The sequence below is a fragment of the Vicugna pacos genome, chromosome 16 (genome assembly GCF_048564905.1).
Source record: "Vicugna pacos chromosome 16, VicPac4, whole genome shotgun sequence".
Taxonomy (NCBI): domain Eukaryota; kingdom Metazoa; phylum Chordata; class Mammalia; order Artiodactyla; family Camelidae; genus Vicugna; species Vicugna pacos.
The window spans coordinates 14,990,430-15,017,017 of record NC_133002.1 but is presented as its reverse complement, the minus strand read 5'-3'; the positions used below and the strand labels follow the sequence as shown (position 1 = coordinate 15,017,017).

Below are 26,588 nucleotides of genomic sequence, written 5' to 3'. Positions count from 1 at the left end.
TTTTCCTTTTCTGTTCAGGGCTTTGTTCCTTTAATGTTGTGGCTTCTCTTTCCAGAACTGATGTCTCTCGTTATCTGTTGACTCATGTGTTCAGGGTTTTATCCAGGCCTTTAATTTGCTCAAAAAAATAGGGTGTGTGATTTACCTCAGAGGAACAAAAGGTTCCCTTCATGAGAAATCCGTTCTAACGAGGTGACTCAGCACCTGTGCCAGGAGGGGAGCGGGTCATCTCAGAGCGCCGCGGGGGAGCGCTTCCCGGCTGCCCCCACCCCTGTTCCCTGTTGGTTTTGTGAGTCTGCCGGGCTGTGTGGCCACTTTCTACGTGGGCCTTTGTTTGTTGGAAGTTTGTGTTCCTGTTTGTTTGGATTTGGTTTGGCCAAGACCTCTCTCTGGGGACGGACACCACTGCATCTGAGCTCTCCCTGCTGCTGCCGGCCCTTTGGGGGGGTCTCCCCATCCCGGGGCCTTTCTGCTGCGGCCAGCACTGCTGCCTGTGGGTTCCCAGCAGGTCCCCACTTGCCCTGAGATTCCTCCCTGCTGTCTAACCCCCCCCCCCACCCAGGGACATTCTCCGGGTTCCTCCAAGGCCGCCCCGCTTTACTGCTTGTCTCCAGGCTGCTGTCGTGGGGAAGGCGCCTGGTCCCATGGTCCTCGGGCCCCTAAACGTGGTTCCACCTGCGAACCAGCCACAGAGACACCTCGAAGCAGAAGAAGGGAGGTCACCCTTCACTGGCTCTCTGTGCTGAAGGCAGTCCCCACATTTCTATCGCCCTTGAGTCGTTTTGTCTAAGACTGCTTGAAGGACGTGAGAGGCCGGGGTTCTTACAAAGTCAGAGGGATCTTTCACCTTCCCGATTGTTCCTTTGCTTTTTGGGGTAGAAAATCCTTCTCGAGGAGTGATTGCAGATGCAGTTCTGTTTTCAAGTTCTCATAGAAACCACAGTCTTTCCACGTACACGCTTAACTCTTGACAGGCTGGGAATTTACTTTCATGTGTGGTTTAAGGTACAGAAGACACCTTATTTCTTATCTCAGAGATTTACATGATTGTCCCAGCACCTTCTGCTGAATAAAAGTATCTTTCTAATTTTCATGATTTCATTAAAAAGGGTCATGCTCTGTCATAGGGGAATCATGTCTTGTTTGAGTGTTAGGTCTTAAACGCCACAGGTAAGGCAGGTTCACAGAGCGTCAGACACACCTGGGAAGCCGTTTGATCAGGTCTGGGTCGCTGTGGGGTGATGTGCTTCACTCTGAGGGCCCCTGAGGGAGGTGAGACCCACAGGGAAGGCTGCACAGCCTCAGCGCCCCTTCCTTATTTCTCAGGTTGCACCAGCCCATCCCCCCACCCCCGGCTGAACACGAGGCCGGAGCCCGTGCACTGTTGCAGTGCGTCGTCTCTGTCTCCAAGCTGAATCTGTGCCTGTGACCTGGGTGTCTGCTCTGACAGCCCTTTAAACAGGGTGCGTCCTGCTGCCCCGTCTCCCTGTCCTCCTTCCGACACTGCAGGCGCTGTGTCTGGGGGGCTGCCACAGCGGAATGGTGGGAGGATGCACTCCAGGCAAGCAGAGGGCCCAGCAGAGGCGTGAAGGTGCAGTGATAGGAGATTTGGATCAGTAGGAATGTGGGTTGCAAGCTGGGCAGGAGAGGGTGACAGCCCTGGAGAGAGAGCTCATCTGAGACTCCATTGAGGACAACTGCAGATTCCAGGCCGAAGTGCCTGCTGCTTGTGTGCCGGTGAGCCAGGTCACTGACTGATTTCAAGCAGCACCATCCTCAGGAGAGTTAAGAACAGTGGCTTGGCTACATGTGGATGCAGGAGATAACTTGTGAGGATGTCACATAGTTTAGTTTCCAGATGAGGAGGAGTGGAGAGGAGTTGGATGGTGGAGAGAGGTGGCATCTGTTACAGCTGCAGAGATGGCGTCTTTTCCCACCTCGGTAGGTTTTGGAAACCTTGATGAACTTTTCCTCTTCCTGCTTGAAAAACAGAACCTCTGTGGCACCCCTCTTTTGAAGGAAGGCTGAGTGTGCTTCGGACCAACCTGGCCTCCTGGGTTTGGGAGGTGACAGTTCCTAAGTCACCAGCACTCAGCGCAGGAGACGTTCATCAGTCAGCTGGGTGCTGGTCAGGGCTGCATACCAACCCCTGAGCGCCCACCCGTGTCCACATCCCAGGGACGTCAGCACCACCCGGGGCCTTGAGCAGTCAGACGGCTGCTCTGGTAACGGCTGTGTCTGGGAAAACTTTGTGGATTTGCCGTTCCCCTTGGAGCACTTTCATTTCCCATTTGTATTTTTTAATAAGCTCGATATATTACACATTGCTCATTTACTGCTAACATTGGGACCAGTAGGGCAGTAACTGGCAGCTGCGCCGTCGAGTGCCACACATCTCCCTGCTGCTTGTCTGCAGTCAGAGGGCAGCTCAGAGCCGCTCAGACGCTGGGCTTGGGTGCTGGCCTTTGCGGCTAGATCTATAGAAGCTCTGAGTCTCAGTCCTGCCTGGTGCACAGGCTGGCCCCTCAGTAGAAACTCTCAGAAACAAAGCAAAACAAAACCGAAACAAACAAGAACACCCAAAAGAATGAACCTGTGATCACTTGATAGGATAAGATGTCTTGTTGATGAGGCAGGAAGTCCCCAACTCTGGTTAATTTATTACCAAGCGTGTTTTTGCTTCTTTCGAGTCTGCTTTTCCTCGGGATCTCCAGCCTCCATCTTTGCCGGCAATCATATCAGTAGTTCCGCCCCTTGTCTCCCTGTCTCATTTCCCTTGCAGATTCCTGCCTGGAGTTTTTGTAGGAAAATTATTAGATCATCCTTTGCTCTGAAGTCCCTTTCTGTACGGGTTTCCAAAGGGATAAAATTCCTCCTGGATACCATTTTAAGGGAAACTTGATAAAAATGTGGGTGGTTACAGTTTTAAAAGAATGTACTTGAAAGGATAAGAGAAGCAGGTTAGGGATGATGAACTTAAAAATATGTATTTTGAAAAATCAATACTATTTCTTGTGCCTAGGAAAAACTCTGGAGCCTTCGGAAAGGAGTGTATCAGCTGGCTGGGGCACCTCAGAAGGAAAGTCTTTTTTTAGAAACAAGGAGAGCTGAGGGTGGGAACTTGATTGGCGAGGCAGCATCTCAGAGATACTTAGGGAGATCTGAACTGCTGTTTAGAATTTTAGTACATGGGTAGTTTCTTTAGAATGTAACCTGATGTGGACAAGACTGAGCACCCCGAAGGAACCACAGCTAGAAAAGATCTTTGTTTTTTCAACTAAGAGAGAGAGCATAGTTATTATCAGCCAAGAAATCCTTCTGAGGAGCTGCAGTGCCTTTCCGCACTAGCGGGCAGACTGCAGGCGGCTCCCCCGCCCCCAGGGCCGGTGGGGATGCTCTCAGGCTCATCCCCGCGCTGGCTGCACCTGCCTGGGCAGCGCCGTTTCCTGCCCTGTGAACCCCCGCACCCCCCACGCACCCCTCTCTCCCCAGCCTGCGCTCTCAGTGCTGGAGCTGGAGGGAGGAATGGCTCCAGCTCTGTACTCAGCCTTGAAGACACAGCCAGTTTCCTATTAATAGGGCTGTAGATTTTGTATGTGCCTTTGGGCCACAGCGACACTTATTAGGTAGATTCTGCCCTGGGGAAAGGGAAAAAGGAATTTAGATGCACTTGATCTTGGAAAAACCAGGAAGACTTAGTCCCAGGGGACCAAAAGTCCAACGACACCAGGAGGCCGCCATTCTAGGTGCTCCCCGCCATCCCCTCCTTGCTAACGGGGGAGCGGTGTTAGTCGTAACCTCAGAGGGGAGGACTCCTGACTGGGTTCCTCAAGGTTCAGATCCTCGGTTTGCAGCGGAAAGGCGAGGTCTGAGAGGCTTCCCGCCCTGCCCTGCCCTCCCCCTTCTGGAGGAGAGGCCTGCCCAGGAGGCTGGAGGAGAAGTTTTAGTCCAATTTCTTCCTCTTAATTTTGCATTTGAAAAAGTCCCCCTGACCCACCTGAAAGTTAATAACAAAAGCAGTCCTGACTAGGTAGATCTGGGCACAAAAAAACACATCTCAGTAGAAATAGGAACTAGTTTTTACAAGTAAATTTACAAATGAGGTGACAGAGCCAGAGCCAGCCCCCTAAGAGGCAGAAGAACCCGCCCCCTCCGACACACACACACACCCCCCTATACACCTGCACTTCACACGTTGCCCTTGAGGGTATTTTCAACGGGAGGCTGCATTGATCAGAGCTGTGGTCGTATTTCGCCCTGACGAACCCTGGCACTGAGATTATAAGTCCCATGCTCAGCCAAGGAAAAGTTAACGTGTTCAAGAAGCAGATACAGCAGTTGCCAGTCAGACAGCCTTAAATCAAATCAGAGAGCGCCCGTCCATCCGTGTCTCTGTCTGGGGCTGAGAGGACTGAGGCAGTGTTCTTACTTCCACAAAGCAGGCCGCTGCATTGGGTACAGGAGACTCAGACCTACGATGTTCAGTTAAATAGTACAGGGAAAACATACAGGAGAAAAAGGAGATGCACGAGACAGGTAGCCCATTATGATGAAGTTGGAGAAACAGCTGGAGCACAGCATAAAGGTAGACGCAAATACATTTGTTCAGAGGAAAAGTTTTTGTTTTTGTTTTCCAGAGAATGAAATCCATTAAAGCTGGGGAAGTCGTAGGAGCCTGAGAGGGAAGGGTGCTGGCTCAGCAGTTTAGAGTTATCTGGGCTCCTGTGAGCAGGGCGGGGATGCGGTGCAGCCGTGACTGGGCCACGTGTGCCGTGGAAGACGGACACCTCTGTCACTTAGGGGAACACGCTGCTAGAGCAGATCGGTGGTGATCTTGTCTATAAAATGCTGCTCGTTTCTGTGTGATCAATATTTCTCACATCAGTTCTGAGTTCTCAGAATGTTGCATTAACATCTTACGTATCTTAATGACTGATATTCTTGGTGCTCCCCTCCTTAAATTTTACACCCGAGGGAAGTATCTCACTCATCTCACCCTAGTGCTGGCTCTGAATAAATCCCCAAATTTGAGTTACTCCTTAAACAAAAGCAGACTTCTCAGATAACTGACAATGCAGGTGATTTTTGGTCGGATGACTCTGCTCCAAGTAGTGTCTCAGGGACCCAGGTTTCCAACACCTGCCTCCGAGCTGGCCTTGGGGCTTATCTCCAGCAGCAGAAGTGGGAGAGGACGTGGAGGGGAGGTTTGCACAGACCACACTCGGACATGACACACATCTCCTCTGCTCTCGTTCTGCTGGCTGGAGCTTAGGCACACGCCAGACCATCCCGACGGGTGCTTGTCAAGTGAGGTGCAGCCATGTTCTTGGGAAGAAAAGGAAATAAGCTAGCAGATCCCTCTTTACAAGTCCTTTAAAAAAAGTAAACTGGAAAAAAATGATCTTCAACAATACAAAAAAAGATTTAACTAATGCTATTCCAAATTTGGCCTATGTGCTTTAAATATTTTTAAAATATTACTACTAATAATAAATAGGTTCAGTTATCAAATGGATTTGTAACTGTCTCACGCAGTTGCGCCCCCAGCAGATTTGTAATGCATGGTGGCATTTTAAGGCTGTGAGACTAAATAAAGCAAGCTTATTTTAATTTAACCTCACACTCCCTGAATATATATGACCACGGAACTCTCTTTTCACAGAGGATCTGTCAGTATCCTGTGGGTGTTGTGGGAGATGGTGTGTGTGGAGGAAAACGTAGTTTGGAGATACTAAGAAATGCATAAAAATCCTCTGAGTACAGTTAACCATGATAGTTTAGTTATATTAGTTGGTGAACTAAGATAGGCTAGTTTTGTGACTTTCCTTAATAACTTCCGTAGAGTCTAGAATGGGTAAAAAAAAAAAAAAAAGTTAAGGGATTCCCAAGTGTGACAGCTAGACAGTAAGTCCATGTGGTGGCTGAGGGGCTTGTGTAATAAGGCAGTGTCGATTAATCCAGTGACGGAGCCCAACAGAGTGAGGGCAGCTACTGTCAGAGAAGGACCAATGGATGTTGTTCTCTGGGAGGAGTCTGTGTGAGAGGGACCCTGTGAGGTCAGAAGATGGTTGAACAGTGGAGAGCAAGAGGAATCCCGCAGGAGGAAATGTTCACATAAGAGGCAGGAAGTACTTGGGAGCTCAGAGACTGAATGGTGCTGGGCTGTAACTAAGCTTGTGCCTTTCTTGGTGGAGGACAGATGTGGGGTGGGTCTTGGAAGAGGACAGACCAAAGGTCAACGTTACAGATGGTTCATTAGCCTGAATCTCATCTAGGATGTTCAGAGACATGGTGGATCTGTGCTAGGGACTGAATGTCCCCCCAAAATTCAAATGGAATGCTATTGGGAGGTGGGGCCTCTGGGCAGTGATTAGGTTTAGATGAGGTTAAAGGGGGGGCCCCAGTGACAGGATGAGTGCCCTCCTATGTAGAGAAGAGAGCGGAGCCCTCTCCCTCTGCCATGTGAGGACACAGTGAGAAGGTGGTCATCTGCAAACCAAGAAGAGAGACCTCACCAGACACCATATCTGCTGGCACCTTGATTTGAGACTGCCCAGCCTCCAGAGCTGTGGGAAAAAAGTTTGTTGTTTAAGCCACTCAATTGATGTCATTTTGTTACAGCATCCTGACCCCATTCAGACAACATATAAAAGCAACACAGTTGGTTACAAAGGCCTTAAAGGCAGTGGGACTTGCACTTGCTAGCATAACTAAGTAGTGGGACTTTGAAAGTTGAGGCCTAGTGTTAGCTGCTGAGGGGACGGCTGGCGGGGACGGCTCCTCTTCTTCCCCTGAGATGGACGGGAGTGGAGGGTGGGTCGCTGTGAAGAGGACACGAGCATATAATTTAATAGGTCATAGAATAACAGAGCAGGAAGTTGGGTCACCACCAAGTCCCGTGTGTGCTCTGTGAGGGGCTCCTAGACAACCTGCAGCACGTGAACTGCGTGGCTCAGTGCTCGCTGGGCTCGCATGCCGTAGGTCTTGGGGCATCACAGTGCCTTTAGCACCTTAGAGGGTCTGAAAAGTCCTTAAGATTAAACACGTGTATCTCAACTCTCCCCAAACTTGTGTGTCTATGAAATCCATTTCTTTGTGGCCCGTATGTTTTCATCCATTCAACACATACTTATGGAGCATCTCCTACTTGGCACTGTGCTAGGAAGGTTTGAGGTTCTAAAGAATGCAGTTTGAGAAATGATGATCTTGACCAGACTCTTTATTTTTCACACAAAGAAGTTAAGGCTATGAATGGTCAGTAACAGGAGGCATTAGAGAGGCCGAAGAGGTGGCCCAGTTTCCAAAAGGAGCACTGGCTGCAGAATAGTGGGAACTGAGCAGAGTGGCAACAGAACCAGGGGGATAAAGGAACAAAGCAGAAAGGAAGTGCATGTGTCTCGGTGTCGAGGAGACGGTCCGGCTAGCGGACAGGCCGTCATAGAACATAAGAGCAGAAGGACCGGTGGAAATCGAGCAGAGAAGTACACACACACGATCCGGTATTCAGGCAACCCCAGGAACTGGCAAGAGGCTGGAGGCAGAGATTCGTCTGGTACTTTGAAAGCTACTGTGCTCGATGCTCTGGGTGATGCAGACTGAGCAAGAGACGGGCCCTTCTGTGATGATGCAGCCCCAGGTCCAGGATCAACATTCATCCACGTCCCGAGGACAGCTGGCTTATTTCAGAGGCCACACGACCACAGCCCTGGGGGCCCAGCAGAGCGTGACAGAAAATATGAAAACTTCTTCCATGCAGAGAGATGCTTACTTAGCTCCTGAGTCTAGAGAGGGAAGAAAGGCGCTCTCAGATGGTGATGGCAAACCAACAGGAGAGAAAAATCCAGAAATGAAAGCCCTGCCCTGATGATGAGCAAATCCTGGGACGGTGATTCAGGGCCACGCCCCCTGGAGCGAGCAGAGCATCGGTTCTCGGTCCCTGGTCCCCTCCCCCCACGCTGCTCTCATTACTTGGATGCTCTCTGGTGTCATTAAGATATCAGTGTTATTTAGGCATATCTGCATTGGCAGTTTAATTATGTCTGGGGAAGGCTCGGTGTTTATTCACGGGTGATCTTGAGTTGTCAGACTCCCGCCTGGAGATAAAGACGAGGGCCTGGAGGAATGCTAATCCTCCTGGCTGACACTTGACAAACGTGTGAGCCGGCTGGTACCAAACCGATGATTTCCATCAGCAGCAGCACAGACATCAGCCTCCCCCCGCCGAGACTGCCACGTACGTTTATCTCCTCGTAAACAGTCATCTGACGTGGGCGCTGAGAATCCACGTTCCAGGGAACTGCAGCAGGCTGAGCCCCATGAGCACCACCATCCCTTTAATCAGATGAGGACCCTGACCCGCAGAGGGAGCACCGTGCTCGGAAACAATACCCAATCAGGGTTCCTTTGTGCTGCCTATGCGGCGGCTGCATTTTTTTTTTTTTAAGAGGATGAGGCTCTGCAGGTCCCCTTAGAAAACCTGTGTCTGTGCTCCTCTAATCACCTGCCCACTTTTAGTAATTACTCGTGTTCCAAGGAGCCGGGGGCACAAAGGGGCTGGGGAGGGGAGGCACCATCTGCTCCTTATCGCTCACCTGAGTCAGAGCCTCCTGACATCCCTTCTCTACGGCAACGTGAGCCACAAAGAGCCAATAAAGAGGCTGGGGCTGTACCAGACGTCTGGTCCAGGACCTGAGGAGTGATGGAGGAAAGCGACGGGAAACAGCAGATCTGCTCCCTTCCCTCCAAAACGTGACTCACAGAAAAGGCAAGTTTTGCCCGAGTTACAAAGGTCGTCCCAGACCCTAAACATGAAGGATTCACGTTTCCCCCTCTGCGTCTGCAGCTTGTGCAGATCCCACTGCAACCATTTTGGAAAGGAAAACCCTCTGTCCAAGTTCTCCCCTGCTTTTTCTTCTTCTGATGCAAGTTTCAGAGTTTGGTTTGGAAAGGAGTCTAGAGATTTGCCTTTCCAATAAACACACATTTATATTTTTTAAACAAGCACAGAGCAAGAAAAATATATACATTTGTCCATTGTTATCTGCAGGGGAGTGGTTCTGGCACCCATCAAAATCTGCAGATGCTCAAGTCCCACACTTGGCCCATTATATCCACATTTCCACATCAACGATTCAACTAACCAGGGATCGTGTTATACAGTAGTATTTATTTTAAAAAATCTGCATGGACCAATGCAGTTCAAACCCATGTTTTTCAAGGGTCAACTGCAGAGAGAGGTTGAAAGTGAAGATTCAACTAATACTTACTAAGTTTTTGTGCTAGATACTCAGGGTGATGCCGACATGACCATACTTCAGATATTGCAGGTTTGTTTCCAGGCCGTCACAATAAAGCAAATATCACAGTAGAGCCAGTCACGTGGATTTTTTAGCATAAAAAGGTAATGTTTACAGTGTACTGTGGTCTGTTAAGGGTGCAAAAGCATTATGTCTAAAAAACAATGTACATCCCTTAATGAAAAAATACTTCATTGCCAAAAATGCCAGCCATCATCGGAGCCTTCAGCAAACTGAAATCTGTTTGCAACAGTAACATCAAAGATCTCTGATCACAGATGACCATAAAAATATAATAATAATGAAAAAGTTTGGAATAGTTGGGGATTACCCAAATGTGACACGGAGACATGAAGTGAGCAAACGCCATTGGAAAAATGGCACCTGTAGACTTGCTTGATGCAGAGTTGCCACAAAACCTTAATTTGTAAAAAAATTTAATACATGAAGCACAGTGAAGCAAAGCTCAGTGAAATGAGGGGCACCTGTGTGTGTGTCCTTGGTGTCACTGGTGGTACAAATAGCATCGTGATGATGATGGTGATGATTCTTTCCATTCATATAAGGCTTCAGTAATAGTTTTTTTTGATTCTCACAAAAATTAGACTTGCTTTAAAAAAAGATTTTGGAAACTGAGATTAAAAGATGCTACCCCCTTGCCGAGATCGTGAGCCGGTCAGCGGTAGCCCTTCCTGGAAGGCCGGTCTGCTCAGCCCCGCTTTCGCCACTTGAAGCATCGCCGAGCACGGCAGTCTGACTGATACTCTACACGGTGCGTCCGGATCCTGACGGTGGCTGTGTTGTGACGGGACCTCCTTTCCTTTTGTATATAACTCATTCTTCTTTTGAATAGCTTTAACCATTAAAACGCTTTTTATAATTGAGCCAAAATCTTAATAACTTCCAACAGATTCTAGATTTCCTTCTCGGCACACAGGGGAGAAAATCTGATTCTCAACGTAGCAGCCCCTCAGGTAGTGAAAGATAGTCACAGTGTCTCCTGGAAACTGATCTTTATGCTGATTCCGGAGACTGACATCCTGTGGTACTGTTTTAGTCTTCTAAGGCTGCTGTAGTAAAATGCCACTGAGTATGTAGCTTACACAACACAAGTTTATTTTCTCAGAGTACTGGAGGCTGCAAGTCCACGGTCAAGGCGTCGGCATGGTTTTTTTCGTAAGACCTCATGGCTGGCTGTGGCCACCTTGCCGTCGTGTCCTCACTTGGCCTTTCGTGCCTGGGGTCTGTCTCTTCTTAGAAGAGCACTGGTCCTATTAGTCTGTGACTCCACTCAACCTTAATCCCCTGTCTCTGACTACAGTCACACTGGGGGTTAAAACTTTAACGCACAGATTCTAAGAGGATGACATTGAGCTCATAACATGTACAATTAAGTCAAGGCCATCATTTCTTCAGCATGCTTCATAACATGCATAGAAAACAGAGAAAACCAGCCCTGTTCACAGGTGGAAAAAGACCTGAGCTGCCTCTCCCTTATCGGAAGAGCCTTGAGAATCTGTGTCCACTGAACGAGTGCTGCGTCAGCAGCCAGCAGACAGCCCCCTGGTCACGATGCACAAAGACTCAACCTGCATCGGCACTGAGAACTACCAGGCTCCTGACCCCACTGAGGGAGGAGGGGGCCCAAGGAGCGCGAGCCTCCTGGAACTGGGCGTTTGCAGCACAGGACGTTAAACTGGGAGAACTGCCCTCCCAGGTCTCAGAGAAACTGGACTCGCGCCCTGACTGTGAGTGGGAAGGTGGAGAGGGTAATTATACAGACGGGCCCTTCCATTCCCAACGTGTATACCAAGCCGTGAGACAGTGATGAATTACCCAGGATGAGGGTAGAATAATGTAATAAAAAGAGGTGGAAATGTGGTCTTTAATTCCTAACCTTTTGAGCTGTGGCTAAAATCCATTAATAGAACTTGGATTAAGAAGTCCAAAGTGAGATTACTCAGCATCTCTCACCAGTGAATCACATCTGAGAATTCTTTAAAACTTTATGGCTGAATTTTCTTTTTTTTCCCTCATGGCTTGACAAGTCTGTAGTCTTGGGCTCTTTAGCCTGGAGATAGGAAATGGTTGGCAACCATTCAAATCATATTCAAACCACTGGGTAGAACTACAAAGGCAGCCTTTGGGAATATGTGGGATCAGTTTGAATAGTTCATATCATAGATTCAGTGAAAAAAAATCTTTTACAGCATCAGTAGGGAGAATTATATCACAATATATAAGTAGACTTAGCAAGATTTTCAAATCCGCATGTGTTTCCTTAAGCACTAGTTTTCAAATATTTGATGACCTTAGAACTCTTGGTTGGAATGAAATTTTACACTGAAATAAAATGGAGCAAAACTGGTCAAGGGAAAGTTGCTCTGCTTAAAGGATGTGAGGCCTCCGAGGCCCCCACCTTTCCATTTCCCCCAACAGAAACGGATGCCAAGATCTCCCAGGAAGATAGAGTGAATGCACGTTCTCTAGGAAGTTGTGATTCTACAGTGGATTTCTCTCAATGAACCGCAGAACGCGCGTGAGTGGAAGCTGGCCATTAAGTAGTAAATCACACCTCTCCTTAAGTTTTGAAAAATATTATGAAAGTGATATGTGGTCTTCCAACGTAAACGTAGAGATTAAAGGAATCAGAGTTTCCCACAGCAGGAGCTTTTTAAAACTCTTTACTGTTTAAAGCAAACTGCTGGAAAAAGGTATATTTTATCAATTGACCATGCATTTTTTCAATCCATTAAATCATACTGTATTCAAGATGGAAGGGACCCTAGAAATTGAAATCAAATGAGATAATTACAAAAAAGTGCTTTGTAACCTGTAAAACATTTTGCAAGGATAAGTGTTGATGACAATGAGGTTTACTCCCTTCCCTTAACTGGACCTTAAATCACCCTTTTGTGACCAACCAACGAACCCCTTAACTGGAGCTCGGAGCACGGGAGAACGTGTTGCTCAAGCCAGGCAGCGATGCTGCAGTATAGATTGCTGCTTGAGGACGTTTTGGTCAGAAAAGCTTGGCAATCAGAGTCAATTAGAAATTAAAAAGAAACCACTCAGACTTCCTTTGTACAAAAATGCATTTCATCTGTACCTGAGATGAACTGCCTTTTGCTGGGACTCAGAATTTAAGTCTGTCAGTCTGGACCTGCAAGTCTAAAACATTTCATGGAGGGGATTTGGGCTTATTTACCTGAGTCCAAACTGGGGCACAGAGGGGTCCCCTTTCTTACAGCTCTTCCGTGGTGAGTTTGGGACATACAGAGTGGAACGTCAAATTTCATGGTTGGTGGTGAGCTTCCAAAATCAGTGAGCTACAAAATCAAATTATTGAATTATCTCTGAGAATCCTTTAGAGCCACAGAAGCCCGAACCCCAGTCATGTATCAATTTTGTCTCTGGACATTTGGCTGCAATGTTCCTCTTTCTGTGTTGTTGGAAGCCAAGGTCTCTTTTGAACTGAGCAGGGTGTCATAAATACATTATGTTCTGTTCTCTTTGAGATTGATTAGTTGAATGTGTTGAGGAATTGCACGTGATCTGATGTCATTACACAAGTTTCCTACTTTACCCACAGATTGACTCGTGGTGATAGGACTGACAGGTAACTCAAATAAATTTGAAATGAGGCTGTAATAACAAATAATGCGGTGCTGTGTAAGGAAAAAGGTGCTCTTTGGCAATGTTTCCAACCTGTTTAGTGAAATCACAGAGAAGGGCCACAGATCCCCCAGCTGACTTGAGTGCCCTCCTCTGAGCTAGGACCTCAGTTTAGAAGAACATTGGGAGTTGATATGGGATTGGCTCCAATGAGGGCCGCCAGCAGTTCCTCCCACTCTTATTTGTGCATCTGTTTCTTATGTCTCCCATCAAGAGGTGGAATTTAATTATTTCTTCTCCCCTTGGATCTGAGCTGGCCAGTGCCAGGGGCCTGACAGCTTCTCCTTTTGCTCCCTTGGAGCCCTGAGCCACCCACCATGTGAGGGGGCCGACCTTGATGGAGAGAGAGACCAGCTAGTCCCCAGCTCTTCAGCCCTTGCAGCTGAGGCGTGTGAGTGAAGACACGCGGGTCATCCTAGCCCGGCCGAGCCCCAGGATGAATACAGCTGAATGAGTCCGACTGACATCACGTGGAGCGGAAGCACCGCTTATACAAGCCCTTCCCAACAGCCAGAATCACGAGCAAGTCAGCGCTCTGTGTCGCATTAGGCCTTACACTCTGTGTTGAACAGCAGCAGGTAACTGAGGCAGTAGGCCGGACCCCTGACTTCATTTTGTAGACTCTTCCCAGACACTTCTCCTTCCTCCTGATAGAGTCTTCCCCTTCTGTACCTTCCGGTGCTGCCCAGCTTCTTGGTGAAGAAAAGCAAAACAGAAACATAACATCAGGGGCTTCTCAGGGGTAGACCCCGCACAACTTCCCTTCCGCCCAGAAGGGGCTGGAGGACCCGGCTGCAGTGGCCCGATGTGAGCTCAGCTTCGTAGAGCGGCCCCACTGCGGGTCGTGGTTTCGTGAAGTCCCCATTCCCTATTAGTTTACTGCTGCCTGGTTTTCAGTTCTCATTGTGAAGGAAGACCGTGACAGGTGACACACAATTTCTTAAGAATTCAAAACCTCAGGGAGAAGGGGGCGGTGGTAAGGACCAGGAATGGGACGTCAGACACTTAAAGGGTAAGGTGGGGGGGATTTCTAGGAAGAGAAAGTGCTACCATCAAAGTATCAAGAACTTTGAAAATCAAGTAACTTGGAAAATGGTGAGACCACCTCTCCTGGGTTACTCAGTGGCCAGTCTGGATGGAATTGTGCCCCGTAAGCTCAGAGGGTGACTGGGTGCGGCAGCACAGGGAGCTGTGTGCGTGAAACTCAGCTGCGTGTCTGAGACTAAGTCCTCGGACATGTCGCTTCTCTTGAGCAGAAAAACGCTGTAAAATGGATGTGTCCCTTCAAATACGCAGATGCAGCACTTAGAGACCAAATAGATTTTCTTGATAGAAAACACTTTAAAACCTTGGCAGGGAAGAGCAGTCTGCTAAAGAATGTTTATTGTATTCGTTGAAAACTCAGTTAAATTCAGCGAGATTGTACCTAAGAAAACACCGGAGCCCCAACGTCCGCCTCGCTGACGTACTGACGGCGTCGGGGCGGGGGGGACGGGATAGACGAGTCTTACCACTTCCAGTACCTTGGAATCACCTTCTGCCTGTGCCCCAGGGGAGCAGTTCCCATTGCCTTGTCTCCTCCCTGCACCCCTGTCCTCGGCCGCCTCGTGCCCGGTGGAAGGTTGTAAGATTCTTCAGGGAGGGTCAGCTGTCTGTAACACTTGAAAGAAAACTGAAGGGGAGGATTCAGTTACAATTCAGTGTGAAAAGTGAGCCTTCTACCCAAGGTTTGCTGACTGCTGGTGTGCTGGTTTTAAAGCTGAATTATAGGTGCAATACGTTTGCCAGAGACACGGGCATTAATTTTTCTCAAACCATTCAAGATTGGGAGGACAGAGTCGGGGGAGCAGGGCGAAAATAAGATAATAAGAGTTTCGTGTTGATTTACTCACCTGTGTGTGAAGTAATGGGGACGGGGGGTGGCTTGAGGAGCTGAAGGCGACAGGGAGGGCGAGGACGCCGCGGCGCGGGGCGGCCTGCCGAGAGAAACAGCGGGCTGTTGTGCTCAGGTGACACGAGGTTGCTCTATTTCTCTAGCTGCTTTGTGAAAACACGCGTGCGTAAAATACAGCACCTGATGCGGCTGTGTGCGCGAAGTCCACGCTGTCCACCCAGGACGCGATGGTGCTCCTAACCTGCCTGCCTGTTAGCTCGTTCCTTTAGTAGCGCTAAACTGCGTCTGTGCTGAGCAGGGCCGTGGCCATGATCCCAGTGTGTTCAGGTCGGGCGGGGTGGAGAGACCAGCCCACAGCCCACCCCGGGATGATTGAGGGGTTCCTGTGGCACAGAGCTGACACCCCACAGGAGCCTGCGTGGTGAGCGAGCCCACAGACCCCGTCTGGGGCCACTGCGGGCAACTGGGAGAAAGCCTGGACCAGGAATCTGTGGAGTCCTCCCTCAGCCAGAAACTAGCTCCCTGCAGGACCAGGTGGGTCATTCACAGGGAGCAATGTAAAATGAAAATGAAGGGGTCCTTGTTAAAAAAATTATTGATAATTTTTAGGCGCAACAGCAGAGCACTGCCCAGAGGGCGGGGCCCTTCTGAGCACGGACCCTGTGCGGTGGCAGGTCTGATGCCCACAAAGCCCCTCCTGACTGTGACTTTGGGATGAGAGGCTTCTCATTTGGAGGGTTCAGTTTCCATGCGTGAAACTGACTGGATGTGATTGGCAGCTCTCCCCTTGTTGCAGGTGGCGGGGGGGGGGGGGGGGGGGGGGGGGCACTGGTGGGGTCAGTTAGCAACATTGTTACCAAGTCGGATCTTCTCTCTGTTATGAAATTCAAGCCTTCAGTCCAAAGGACTCTCCCGACCTGTTCTTCAAACCATCATCCGTGCACAGAGGTCTGTGGACTCTCTTGGGTGCTCAGCCGGTGGGGAGCAGAAAGTGGGGGCCACTTCTCATAAAGCAAAAGAGAACTTAAGTTGAAAATAGAATGGATTTTCTCATATCTATAAAATAAAACCAAGTCCATTCAGTTGCATTGAAAATTAAGTCTTTGTGTTACCCCCCCTTTTTTTTTTAAAACAACTTAAACCTTTTTTGTCCCCAAGCAGAAACTTAAAAACATAGCATAAGCTCATTTATCTTGTAACTGACTTGGTGAGCGACTTTGGGAGGTTTATGTGTCTAGAAGGAGACCTTGAAACCCAAGTGCCTTCTTCAAGGCTGGGCTCTGAAGTTGGACTTCTGGGTTATGACAAGCGAGGACAGGATGAAATACAACTTTCCTTGTGTTACCCATGAAAGGACCACAGAACCTGAGCGTGCAGATTTGGCATGTGAGTTCTGAGAAGCATCATTTTGTGTCCAGCAGCTGCAAAATGAACGACTCTGTGGTTCTCTGGGTCCTTTAGGGAAGGTTCTGGAGTCACCAGAAAAATATGCTGATATTTTAGTTTCTGGTCTTGATGAGAGAATCTAAGATAATTCTGCAGATCTTTTCCCCTTTTCATGCCCCAGGGAATACACAGTGAGTCAGTAAAGCCATTTTTTAGCATTGGGAAGGCAATTTGGCATCAACTTGCCATCTTATGTGAATACGTGTGTTTCTGACCTAAAGGTGTTTTGCTTTGTTGCTAAGAGGGGAAAACCTGATTTGGAAGAGCAGAAGTCCTGCAGTGCACCTGGCCTGCTTTTACAAGTTTTCCTTTTCACTTTCTATCCACCCAGTAACAAATACAGTTGGCCTTCACTCTTCACAGATCTGTATTTGTGAGTTCACCTACTTGCTGAAATGTGCTTGCAGCCCCCCGGGTTTTAATGCAGCGCCTGCATGGGCATTTTTGGGCATGCACAGAGCACAAGAGCTTGAGCCACCCTGGTCCCACCTGGGTCACAGAAAGCAGCAACACTCTGCCTTCCTGTTTCAGCTCACACTGTGAACAGGTGTCCTTTTGTGTGGTCTGTTTAGTGCCACGCTCTTCACAGTTCTGTGCTTTTTGCTGGAGGTTTCGCTGTTTAAGTTGGCCCCTAAGCACAGCGCTGGAGTGCTGTCGTAAGGCCAGGGTGATGTGCTCTGTGGAGGAAATCCCTGTGTTAGATGCGCTTTGTTCAGGCATGAGTTACAGTGCAGCTGGCTGTGAGTTCAATATGAATGGATCAACAGGATGTGTCAAGATGAGGTGTTTTTAAACAGAAACACACATAAAACAAGGTTATGTATTGGTTGATTAATGAAAATGTGACCAGAGGCTCATGAGAACCTAACCCTGTTTTCCCACAAGATCATGGTTCAGTATCCACTAACTGAGCATCCGCGGGACTTTGTGGAACACACGTGCTGGGAAGGATGAGAATAGACTATGCGTGCTGAGAGCACCTGTTCAGGTGCAGGATGCAGAGTGCAGTAGAACATGTCCGTCCTCGAGGGCTGCTTAATGGCAGTAGTGATCATTTGTGACAACTACTCGTTCCAAGTGCCGTAAATACTTTACCTTCTTTGAATTCTCTCAGCAGCTCTAAATCAGGCCGTAAGCCACTTATAGGAACAAAAACTCAAGTTGGCACAGCCACTAAGTGACACAGCCAGGATTTGGACCTGACTCGACCCACTGACCCCCGGGTCATGCGTTTATCCTCCATGCCCTCTGTCTCTCTGGGCAAGGAGAAGACAAGTCACACGCTGTCACTGTTGGGCTGAGAAAAGGACGGTACCAACGTAGACATTTCTGGTTGGTTTTCTCAAAAACACCAAGTCCATCCTGGTTTCTCCTTCTAGCTTGCTTTATCTGTTACAATGTTCTCAGAGGAACTATTCTAGAATCTTTTTTCTGATTTGTTGCATTAAATATAAGGCAGGAATTTTAAACAAGCAAGAAAAGATCCTTATATCTAGTTACAATCCTCTTTCACAGCATTCATTACTTAATGAGTTGTTTCTTGTTTTGGTTATTTGTCCTCTTTGATCGGTTCACAGGCTGTATCTAGCGGAAGTTGCTTCTGTGCAGGTAACATCTTTTGTATCTCAATACAATCAGATGCCAACATTATCGATTATTTTGACTTAACCCATTTGCAATGGATGGAATCAACCTCAGATGACCAACACAGAGGGAGTTCCTTCTGCCTTAAAAACAAGTTCAATAATTTTTTTGTCTTTCCTTTTAAAGTCTGGAAACTCTTTTAAAGCAAGGTCTGTGTTCCAGAACTTTCCCTTCCAGATGGGACTTAGGACAGTGGCATTTCCCCCCTTTTTCTTCAAGGTTGCTATAAAAGATAAAGTGAAGTAATTTATAAAAATCACCTTAAGTGCTACCTGGCTCATGACAGGACGCAATAAATACTAGCTCTTTCCTTGCTGTCCTTATTAAGTGGTTTATTCCTGTTGAGTAGTTTAGATCATCCGTATGATGTATAGTAAGTTCACGTGTGTAGACATCTCTTCAGCGTAGAGCCCCTCCCCACTCCAGGACACATTTCATTCAATTTAATCCTTACAGCATCCCTGAGAAAAGGATGGAATAGGCACCAATGCCTTTAAAAAAAATACTTTTTGCTAAAATGATGAGATGGGGTCTACAGAGGTTGAGATTATTCAGATAAGATCACAGATGTCACCAAAAAGAACCTGTTATAGTTCCTCCACTTTCGTCATGAGGCAAAGCAGGTATGTCAGTATACTGCTTACTAGTTGCAAGTATTTCTTGGACATAGTCAAAGCCACCAAGATTATAAAACTGCCAGACCCCGAATCCAGCCCGCTGCTTTTTGATACACTCATCTTCAGCTACTCAGATGCTCCAGATCTCGCACTTTGTCTGAGGATGACAGAGAATGGCTGTCCTTCCCCATCTTGAGTATCCTGTCAACCAGCAGCAAAGAATTCCTTAATTCTCTCTTAAATGCTGGATCTCCAGACTCCTTTTCTGCATTGGTCTTTCCTTGTTCCTCTCCTCCTGTCCCCTCAGGCTTCGGATCCTCCTGGAAAACTCTCTTCCCCACCATCTTGCCTCCATCTCCTCGATGCCAGGATTCCCGCTTGCTCCTGGGGCACAGCCTTCTTTTCCTGATTTTGGGAACTCTGGCTTCCTCTTCTGGAACTTGCTTCTGCCCCCGGCAGCTTCCGGACCATGCTTTTGCCAGTCTGCAGCCTGAACTTCCGAGTGGTCCCCTCTGGTCTTGTGCCTCTGCTAACTAGAAGGGTGTCTCTGTGTCCCCGTTACTGGACAACCAGGTCTCTTGCAAACGTGACTGCAAACGCACACATGCGCCCAGGAGCATGCTTGCATGCTCAGAGTTCTGTCTGTATGCAGGAGGCCGCCGCAGGTCCCACTTCAGCTGCCCCCGCTCCAGCCATCTGGGCAGTTGCCAGAGAAGTCACTCGCTGGCAGGTCCGGCTTCTCCACCACAGAGGGGCTGCTTCAGCTCGTCCGGCTGATTGTGTCTGCAAAGAGGCTCGATTTTCAACTCTAGTTACAGCTGCTAATTCAGGCCTGGCCCTCTGCTCATTCATCTTTTAAGTGTTCAGCTTCTGAATCCCATTGGGTTCCCCTTTCCTACCACCTCCCCTTGATGTGGCCAGAATAGTTAACGCAGACGGCTAGTAAACGCTGAATCACTGCGTCGGTGAATGAAGCGAGTGTCTGTGTGAGGTATACAACTTCCTGAGTGGGTTTAATGGAAGCCTAAAGAGATTTTTCACAGATTCATGGGTTTTCAAAGGAGAAATTTGCATATTAATAAGAAGCTGTTCAGACTGATTCGGTTAATGTGTTTGGAGTAAGTATAATTAAATGTCAAAGGAGATATATCATGAAGTAATGAAGCTGAAGCCAATTTATCAAAAATGAGGTCTAGGGAGAGACATTTCAAATAATAAACAGTTCTCTAACCTTCCTTTTTAAGGTGATTTGCTTAGTCTGGGCCAAGATTTACATGTTTTTTGAGACTCGTTCAAACAAAGATGCTGGGAACAGAGTGGGGAGGGCAGAGAAAAAGAAGGGACTTTTTCCTTATTCAAGTTTATAACATTCAAGGAGGTCTCTCCTGCCTGAAACACTTTAAAGGGTACAAAACACATTTACTTTTTCTCTCAGATAGTGGGATGTGGGTGGGATCAGCACCTCCGCTCCACCCCCACATACATAGCTGCCATTTGCAAACTCCTGTTCTGATGGGAGGAAATGTCACATGTGAGAGGGCAGCTGGCCACTCAGGACGTGCACCTATAACAAAAATGGATTGAAAATTTAAAATGCAGCCCTGGGTTCTGGATTTTGAAGGTGAGCTATTTACTAATGAGCATGTCTAAGGATCTGGCCATTCTTTGAACACTCTATCCATGCTTTGCCTTGAATTCACTTGGGAGAGAAGCTGTGTTAAAATTACACAGCCATCTTTTTATGCTTTAGTCCCTAAAGATTTGATTGAATTAATCAAGAAATTCAGGCTTGTGCAGTAGACGGATTCTCTCGAATTCTAGATGACACTGAAGTGACCTCAGAAACAGGGGCTTGACTGATCGGAGGGAAACGCTCAGTAGTGTCTTGGTTGTGTTTACCAGACACACACTGCTGGGGAGTCAGAAGCGCCAGGGCCGCTCTTACACAGGGTTCCGTACTCTTGCAGAATAGGAAGCTCTTTCAATAGATGATTGGCAACTCAGCAAACCACAGGCCCGGAACTTCGCAGTTATGCTTCAGTGTGTGCGTCCAGCTGTCAGCTTTTCTTCCTACCACAGAAAGAGTACACTTCATATTCCTGGTCCCACCGTTCACTGGACTTTCCACACAGTGACCAGTTGGAAGGACCAAGCACACAGCAAGCTGGAAACAAAACCCCTTTACTTTTATCCTTGACTCCAGAGGCACCAAGATCAAGAGCAAAAGGTGGAATTTTGTGAAAGCAATTATTTTGTTTACTACTATCACATTTTGATACGAAGTGCTTTTGAAATCCTGTCAGCCCGCAGAAACGTATTTCCCTGTAACGTGGCTTCTGCAGTGTTGGCGGCTCTTATAAACGTAGGAGGATTCTGTGGTCAAATATGAGTGAAGAATGAAGTCAACAAACTTAAATGGCTTTTTTCGTGGTGGACCTTTAAGAGCTGTGTTTCTAAGGCTCACTGTGACAAGTAAATGGGATTTGTCATGTGCAGTGTTTCCCACGTGACAATGAAAACCCCTAGGACAGTGTTCCTTGGAACACAGTTTGGGATCAGATTGTGACTTATTAAATGAAACCTTTGTTAGGGTGAATGAACTTCACTGCTAGACTGTGATGACAGCCTTAAGGAAGTTATTTTAGGATCCAGGGGGCAGGTCCTTTTTTTCTCCTGAATGAGTAGATGGGGGTAGGAATATTCCCTGCCAATTTCTTTCTTGACAACATGGGCCTGGAGACTGCCTTCTACATGATAGATCCCTGTTATGTTTGATTGTGCTCTAACGCGGGACAAGCAATGTGCTTTCTCCCTAACAAATAGCAGGGGCTGTGTGTTCAAGGAAACCACCTGCGTAGAAGTAGAGTATCTTTTCTCAGGCTGTCAAAGGTACTGTGCTGTGGAATTTTCCATATCTTACTGCTCCGGGTAGCACATCGTTCCCCCAGGGTTACCATTTCCCCGCATCAGAGTCCACAGACCAGTAGGCCTGTACAGACGGGGCACTCGTGACAGCTGTGTGTCTCGGACCCCGTGCTTTCCGGCTGTCAGTCCAGCCACCCCCGCTCCCAGCCCTGCATCCGCGGAGCCCCATTCCCCGCGCGTCCCGGCCCACACCCTGCTCCCTTCTATCGTCATGCCTTTGTGCCTATGCCGGGCCCACTCCTTTGCTTGAAATGCCTATTTGCTTCTTTTCTACCCATTAAACCCCGACTCATTCATCAAAGGAGACCTCAAACGCCACTCCCTTGATGACTTAGCTTTCCCCTGTGGTTGGTTCATCACATCCTTTCCTGAGTCTTATGCCGTCTTGTCTACAACTCATTCCTCTGAGCTGGGAGTGTAAAAGGTGGCTTGGAGGGGCCACTTGGAGAGGAGACGGGGAGGAAGCAGGATTGGGCAGACCCAAGGCCGCCCAGTCTCTGCCAGCCCCAGCAAGGAGACCTGGAGCAAAGCTGCACATCAGAGGGGTCCCAGCCCGGGCAGACCGGGCCAGGCTTCCGTCACCACCTTGTCCAGTCTGACCGAGAGCCGCCTGGAGCAAAGTCTGGACTTGGCAGTGAGATGGACAGAGAGGACTCTGACAGCTGGGGCCCGTCAGCCAGCCACACCCGACTGGGCTGGGCGGCAGGCCCTTTCCTGAAGAGGAGCAGGCAGCTCACCTCTGTCCTCCACCTTGTTGCTGCTCATCAGAGTTTGTGCTCTTTGACCTGCGTACCCAGAGGGTAATGGGAAGGGACTTCAGAGGCCACGCGGTGGTGCCTCTGCATTTTACAGGTGAGGAAACGGAGACACCGGATTTCCTTCATTGCAGGATCCTAGCTGAATCAAACCCCAAATCAGGATCTACTAGATCAGTCCAACCATTCCCAGTCCTGTTCCCTCATTCCAGTGACATTCAAGTATCCATTTATCCGGCCACCCCAGGAGGCACACTGCCTTTTCCTGGGGGCCAAGGGAATGAATGCTGATGGATGTCGAGTAAGAGAATGAGGAAATTATTAGTCATATCTGCACTAGGCCCACATTAAGAAAAAGACAAAACCTGTATTGACACTTTAAATATTGGGCTTTTGTGACTCGAAGTCCCCAGATAATTACAGGTAACGAAGGGGAGCTGAACCCATGAAGACAGCTCGCGGCAGCAGTAGTTGGGAGTCCATGAACAAACCTTTGTTCACAGAAGGAAGAAAACCAACAGGCAGAGTGGGAGTCCGTGGCAGCGAAGTGTGTTTCCCTTCCTGTTTATTGGTCACCCTTCCCAGGAGCTGCTGGACTCCGAGGTCCTTTGAGGTGCACCCGCCAAGACTCTGGGCGCCCGTGAGGGGCTGTGCGCTGGCGGTGGGCGGGGCTCCCTCCTCCCGCAGGGGTCCGCCCTCTCTAGGGTGAGATCTGCTGTAGTCACCGAGCCCAAAGCAGGTGACGCCTGTCTTCCTGGTCCTGAGGGCTCTTGATTACTCAGCTCCCTAAAAGGAAATGCTTTCCACATCAATAATTAAACAGAGCAATTAGGGAAATTTTAAAAGTGTAATTAGACAGAATCAACTCTGTGTCCCCTGAGCATTCTGTCTTTTTCTTTTTCATGCTTCACTCCCTCCCTCCCCTCCCCCTAAAGTGTCATTTTGCAGACGCTGGAGGCCTCTGTTTTGCGTTTCAAAGCCCAGGCAGGAAAGGGAGAAAGCAGTCAGTGGAGCAGGATGGACGTGAGCAGGGACAGGAGCACGGACCCCGGCTGCCCAGTCTCAGGCTGGGTGGACCTGCTCTCCCTCCAGCTCCCGGGGCGGGAGGGGTGGAAGCGGGGCACAGGCGGCGGGCAGGAGGTCCCTGAGGGTGGGGTCCTGGTCCCCGGAGCTGTCAGGCACCCAGCCAGAAGCACAGTGAGGGGGCCCCAAGGGCCCCCGTGGGGAACTAGCTAGCTCTGCCTGTGGCCCTTCACCTCCCTCGGGCCCGCCTCACATCCTCGGTGAGGAGAGTCCATGTCTTCTCCTACCTTGAGGGAAAGAAACCCAGTCCCAGGCCAGCCAGACGCTGGGAAACACGAAAGTTGAAGATGGGTCCTGGTCCGCCTGGTCACGTGAACGAAGTCTCCCCTTGTCTCAAAGGCCCCATGAAACGCCGGAAGAAACAGCTGCGCTAAGGAAAAGCAGCATCAGGTCAGGAGCGCGGCACCGCCCGCGCGCCCAAGACTGTCACAGCCGCACTATGGTTACAGCGCAGGACGGCCTGCGGGAGGGAGGGGCGCTCCGGCCGGGGCGGCCGAGGGAGGTGTGGCCTGGGACGGACGCAGCGGAGCCACCTGCAGACCCCTCGGCTCAGGTGCCAGGACCTGAGGGAGGATGTGTGCAGCGCAGTGACTAGGGGTGCACTCGGCCTCCGCCCGCCAGCAGCCTGCACATCCGCCGGCAGGGCACGCCCCTCCCCTCCAGCGGCAGGTGGGGCTCCCACGGCTGCTTCAGGTCTCAGCTCTCCTGTGTCCACCCCACACCTCCTCCTGGTGGACTGTTCATTTGGTTTTTCACTTGACAAAGTGAATCCCAGAAAACAGATACCATTTCTCTTCCCCTTCCTCTGGCCCTCCCAGATTTCAACAGCAACTCAGAATAAACCAGAAGTCGGCTCAGCCCTAGATATGGCCAAATGTAGATTCGTCTCTGGTGCCCTGAAGGTCCGTGGGCAGAAACCCCATCAAACATGAGCCTCGTCTGTTACAAGAGCATAACCCGCTGGAGGAATCAGAATGAACGTCCTCCCTCGTGTTCCCTGCAATACGGAGTTTCAGCATTAAACAGGAGAGAGCTTGAGAAGAGCCTCTCGCTTGCTTTCTCAACAAGAGTTTGGTTTTCAGCTGAAAAGGTTAGCTGAACACTATGCAAAAGTAATGAAAATGGCCCCACTGAATCCTGATTCCAAAGGGAAAAGTTTCATCAAAGGATGAAAGAGGAAAAAGCAAAATGAAACAAAATCCTACAATCATCTAGATGACAAAAACGGGTTCCCTCAGAAGAAAAATGAGGTTAGCATTAGCTGTCATCCCCAAAATGCATTTCGGCAGGCATCGGCCTCGCGTTGCTGAGCTCTGTTCTGAAGAAGAGCTTCAGGACTTAGTGATTGGTCGTCATCCCAGTGACCTCAAACAGTTAAGAAGGAAAGTCAAGGCGTCATAATAAAAACCAGCCAACTCCAGTTACGTGGTAAGACAGGGAATTATAACCTGTGGCGATTTGTTGTTTGTAAGACACACTAAAACAATATGAAATGATGTTTACAAATATGAGAGTGGTCAGAGCTGACCCATCAGGGGCGCAGACGTGCCCAGGCACACGTGCTCAAAGAGAAAGAAGAAAGAGCACGGTGCCGGGGGGCCAGACCTGCGCCGGGCAGGGTGACGCTCCAGGTCAAAGACTTCCAGCGAAACAGAAGGACCCGTCTTCCATCATCAGGAGTGCGACTCAGGGCTTAGTTTTCATGAACCTCTATGCGCTGGGTGATGCAACCACTCAGCATCGAAATAGAAAGTGAAAGCTGGCAGAAAAGCCCTCAGAATTTTTGATGTTTTTCTTTTTCCTTTTCACATTCTATTTTGAAATAAGTATAGATTTACAGGATTCCAAATAAAGAGAAAGTTCCTGTGTACCCTTCCCCCAGCTTCCCTCAGTATGAACGTGTGTGATGATAGTACAACATCAAAACCAGGAACTTGACACTGATGCAACTCAGAACGTGCGTAAGTTGATTAAAAGTATCACAACACTAGCAGAATTTTCTAATACATCTGTTTGAATCTTTGCCAAGGCTACTGAAAAAACATGGGTAAGTGTATAGAACTCTCAAAAATACAATTTATTTTGATATAATAAATAGGTATTAGAAAATTACCTATCCTACAAACAAAAAAGAGGCCCTTTCCAAAAGTCTGGAAATTTTATAAAAACATTTATAATTGGCCACAAAGAGCATGTTTCCTGAAAGTTTAAATAATGTTAAAACTCATACTTTGACTATAAGTGAAAAGTAATAAGAGGAAATCTAAAATTAACAAAACTACAAGTTTAAAACCTGATTTCTTCAATAAAGAGGAAATCAAATCTTCAGTAAAAGATCACTTAGATAAGAGCCAAGTGATAAATGCCTGTATTACTTATACAGTAAGTGATGGAAGAAGAGTGAATTCAAGTTCCTATGTGTTTTAATATCAAGTTAGAAAAGAGTAAAATCAATTAAAGTCAACATTCAATTAAAATCATTTAAATGCAGAAACTAGAAAAGGATTGAAACCTAAATGAACAATGAGAATTGATATGGTCAAAAATATCAAATCAGAAAACTCTACAGTAGTGAATTTAAAACACAGACCTTCCTCAACTTATGAGGGGATTACATCCCAGTAAACCCATCAAAAGTTGAAAATGTCCTAAGTTTAAAACGCATTGAATACATCTCACCCACCCAACATCATGATCAGCTTCACCTGCCTCACGTGTGCTCAGGATACTCCCATGAACCTGCAGTTAGGGAACATCATCAAGCTCAAAGCCTCTTTGATAATAAAGTGCTGAATATCTCACGTAATGGGTTGACTACGGCACTGAAAGTGAGAAACAGAACAGCTGTCTGGGTGCAGCGTGGCTGTAAGCATACGGACTGTCCACGCTGGTGATCGCGGGGCTGTCCTGTTCAGTGTCTCAAGAGTGCACAGTACCACTTGTCACTCGCCTGGGGAAAGGTCCAAATTCAAAATTCCAAATACGGTTTCCACTGAACGTGTATCGCTTTTGCAGGATGTCAGGTCAGAAAATCATAGGTTCAACCATCGTAAGTCACAGACCATCTATATACCTGAAATAAATTATCCATTGAAAGACACAAGTCACCAAAACTGTCTGCAGGAAACACAAAGGCATCAGTTATTGAAAGGCAACCCAAGTTAAATTTAAAACAACCAAACAAAAGCAGACAGAATGCTACTGAGAGAAAACTGAGAGATTTCTCCCTGTACCACCACTCTCCTCTGTCATT

The 26,588-nt window shown here is 48.2% G+C and overlaps 2 protein-coding genes across 11 annotated transcripts in view; one reads left to right on the top strand and one right to left on the bottom strand.

The window, feature by feature from the left end:
• HS3ST3A1 (heparan sulfate-glucosamine 3-sulfotransferase 3A1) overlaps positions 1 to 26,588 on the top strand; it is a 74,317-nt gene that overhangs the window by 28,181 nt on the left and 19,548 nt on the right. The window lies entirely within an intron of this gene.
• The window catches only part of LOC107034498 (uncharacterized), a 212,351-nt gene continuing 192,964 nt past the window's right edge, over positions 7,202 to 26,588 (bottom strand). Inside the window, exons 1-8 of one of the 10 annotated variants that reach the window (XR_012059440.1) lie at positions 23,563 to 23,732; positions 22,744 to 23,038; positions 15,723 to 15,921; positions 14,864 to 14,947; positions 14,495 to 14,643; positions 13,528 to 13,663; positions 12,505 to 12,625; positions 11,965 to 12,081 (exon numbers count right to left, since the gene is read on the bottom strand). Coding sequence is in view for 5 of the 10 variants with exons in the window: in XM_072938405.1 (XP_072794506.1) it covers positions 7,765 to 7,781; positions 12,505 to 12,625; positions 13,528 to 13,663; positions 14,495 to 14,643; positions 14,864 to 14,947; positions 23,563 to 23,705 (650 nt within the window). In the remaining 5 variants the exon portion in view is untranslated. Of the gene's footprint in view, positions 7,782 to 11,175; positions 11,368 to 11,964; positions 12,082 to 12,504; positions 12,626 to 13,527; positions 13,664 to 14,494; positions 14,644 to 14,863; positions 14,948 to 15,722; positions 15,922 to 16,800; positions 16,989 to 22,743; positions 23,039 to 23,562; positions 23,733 to 26,588 lie in introns of those variants that run through there. The other 9 variants (XR_012059439.1, XR_012059442.1, XR_012059441.1 and 6 more) reach the window with 9 other exon arrangements.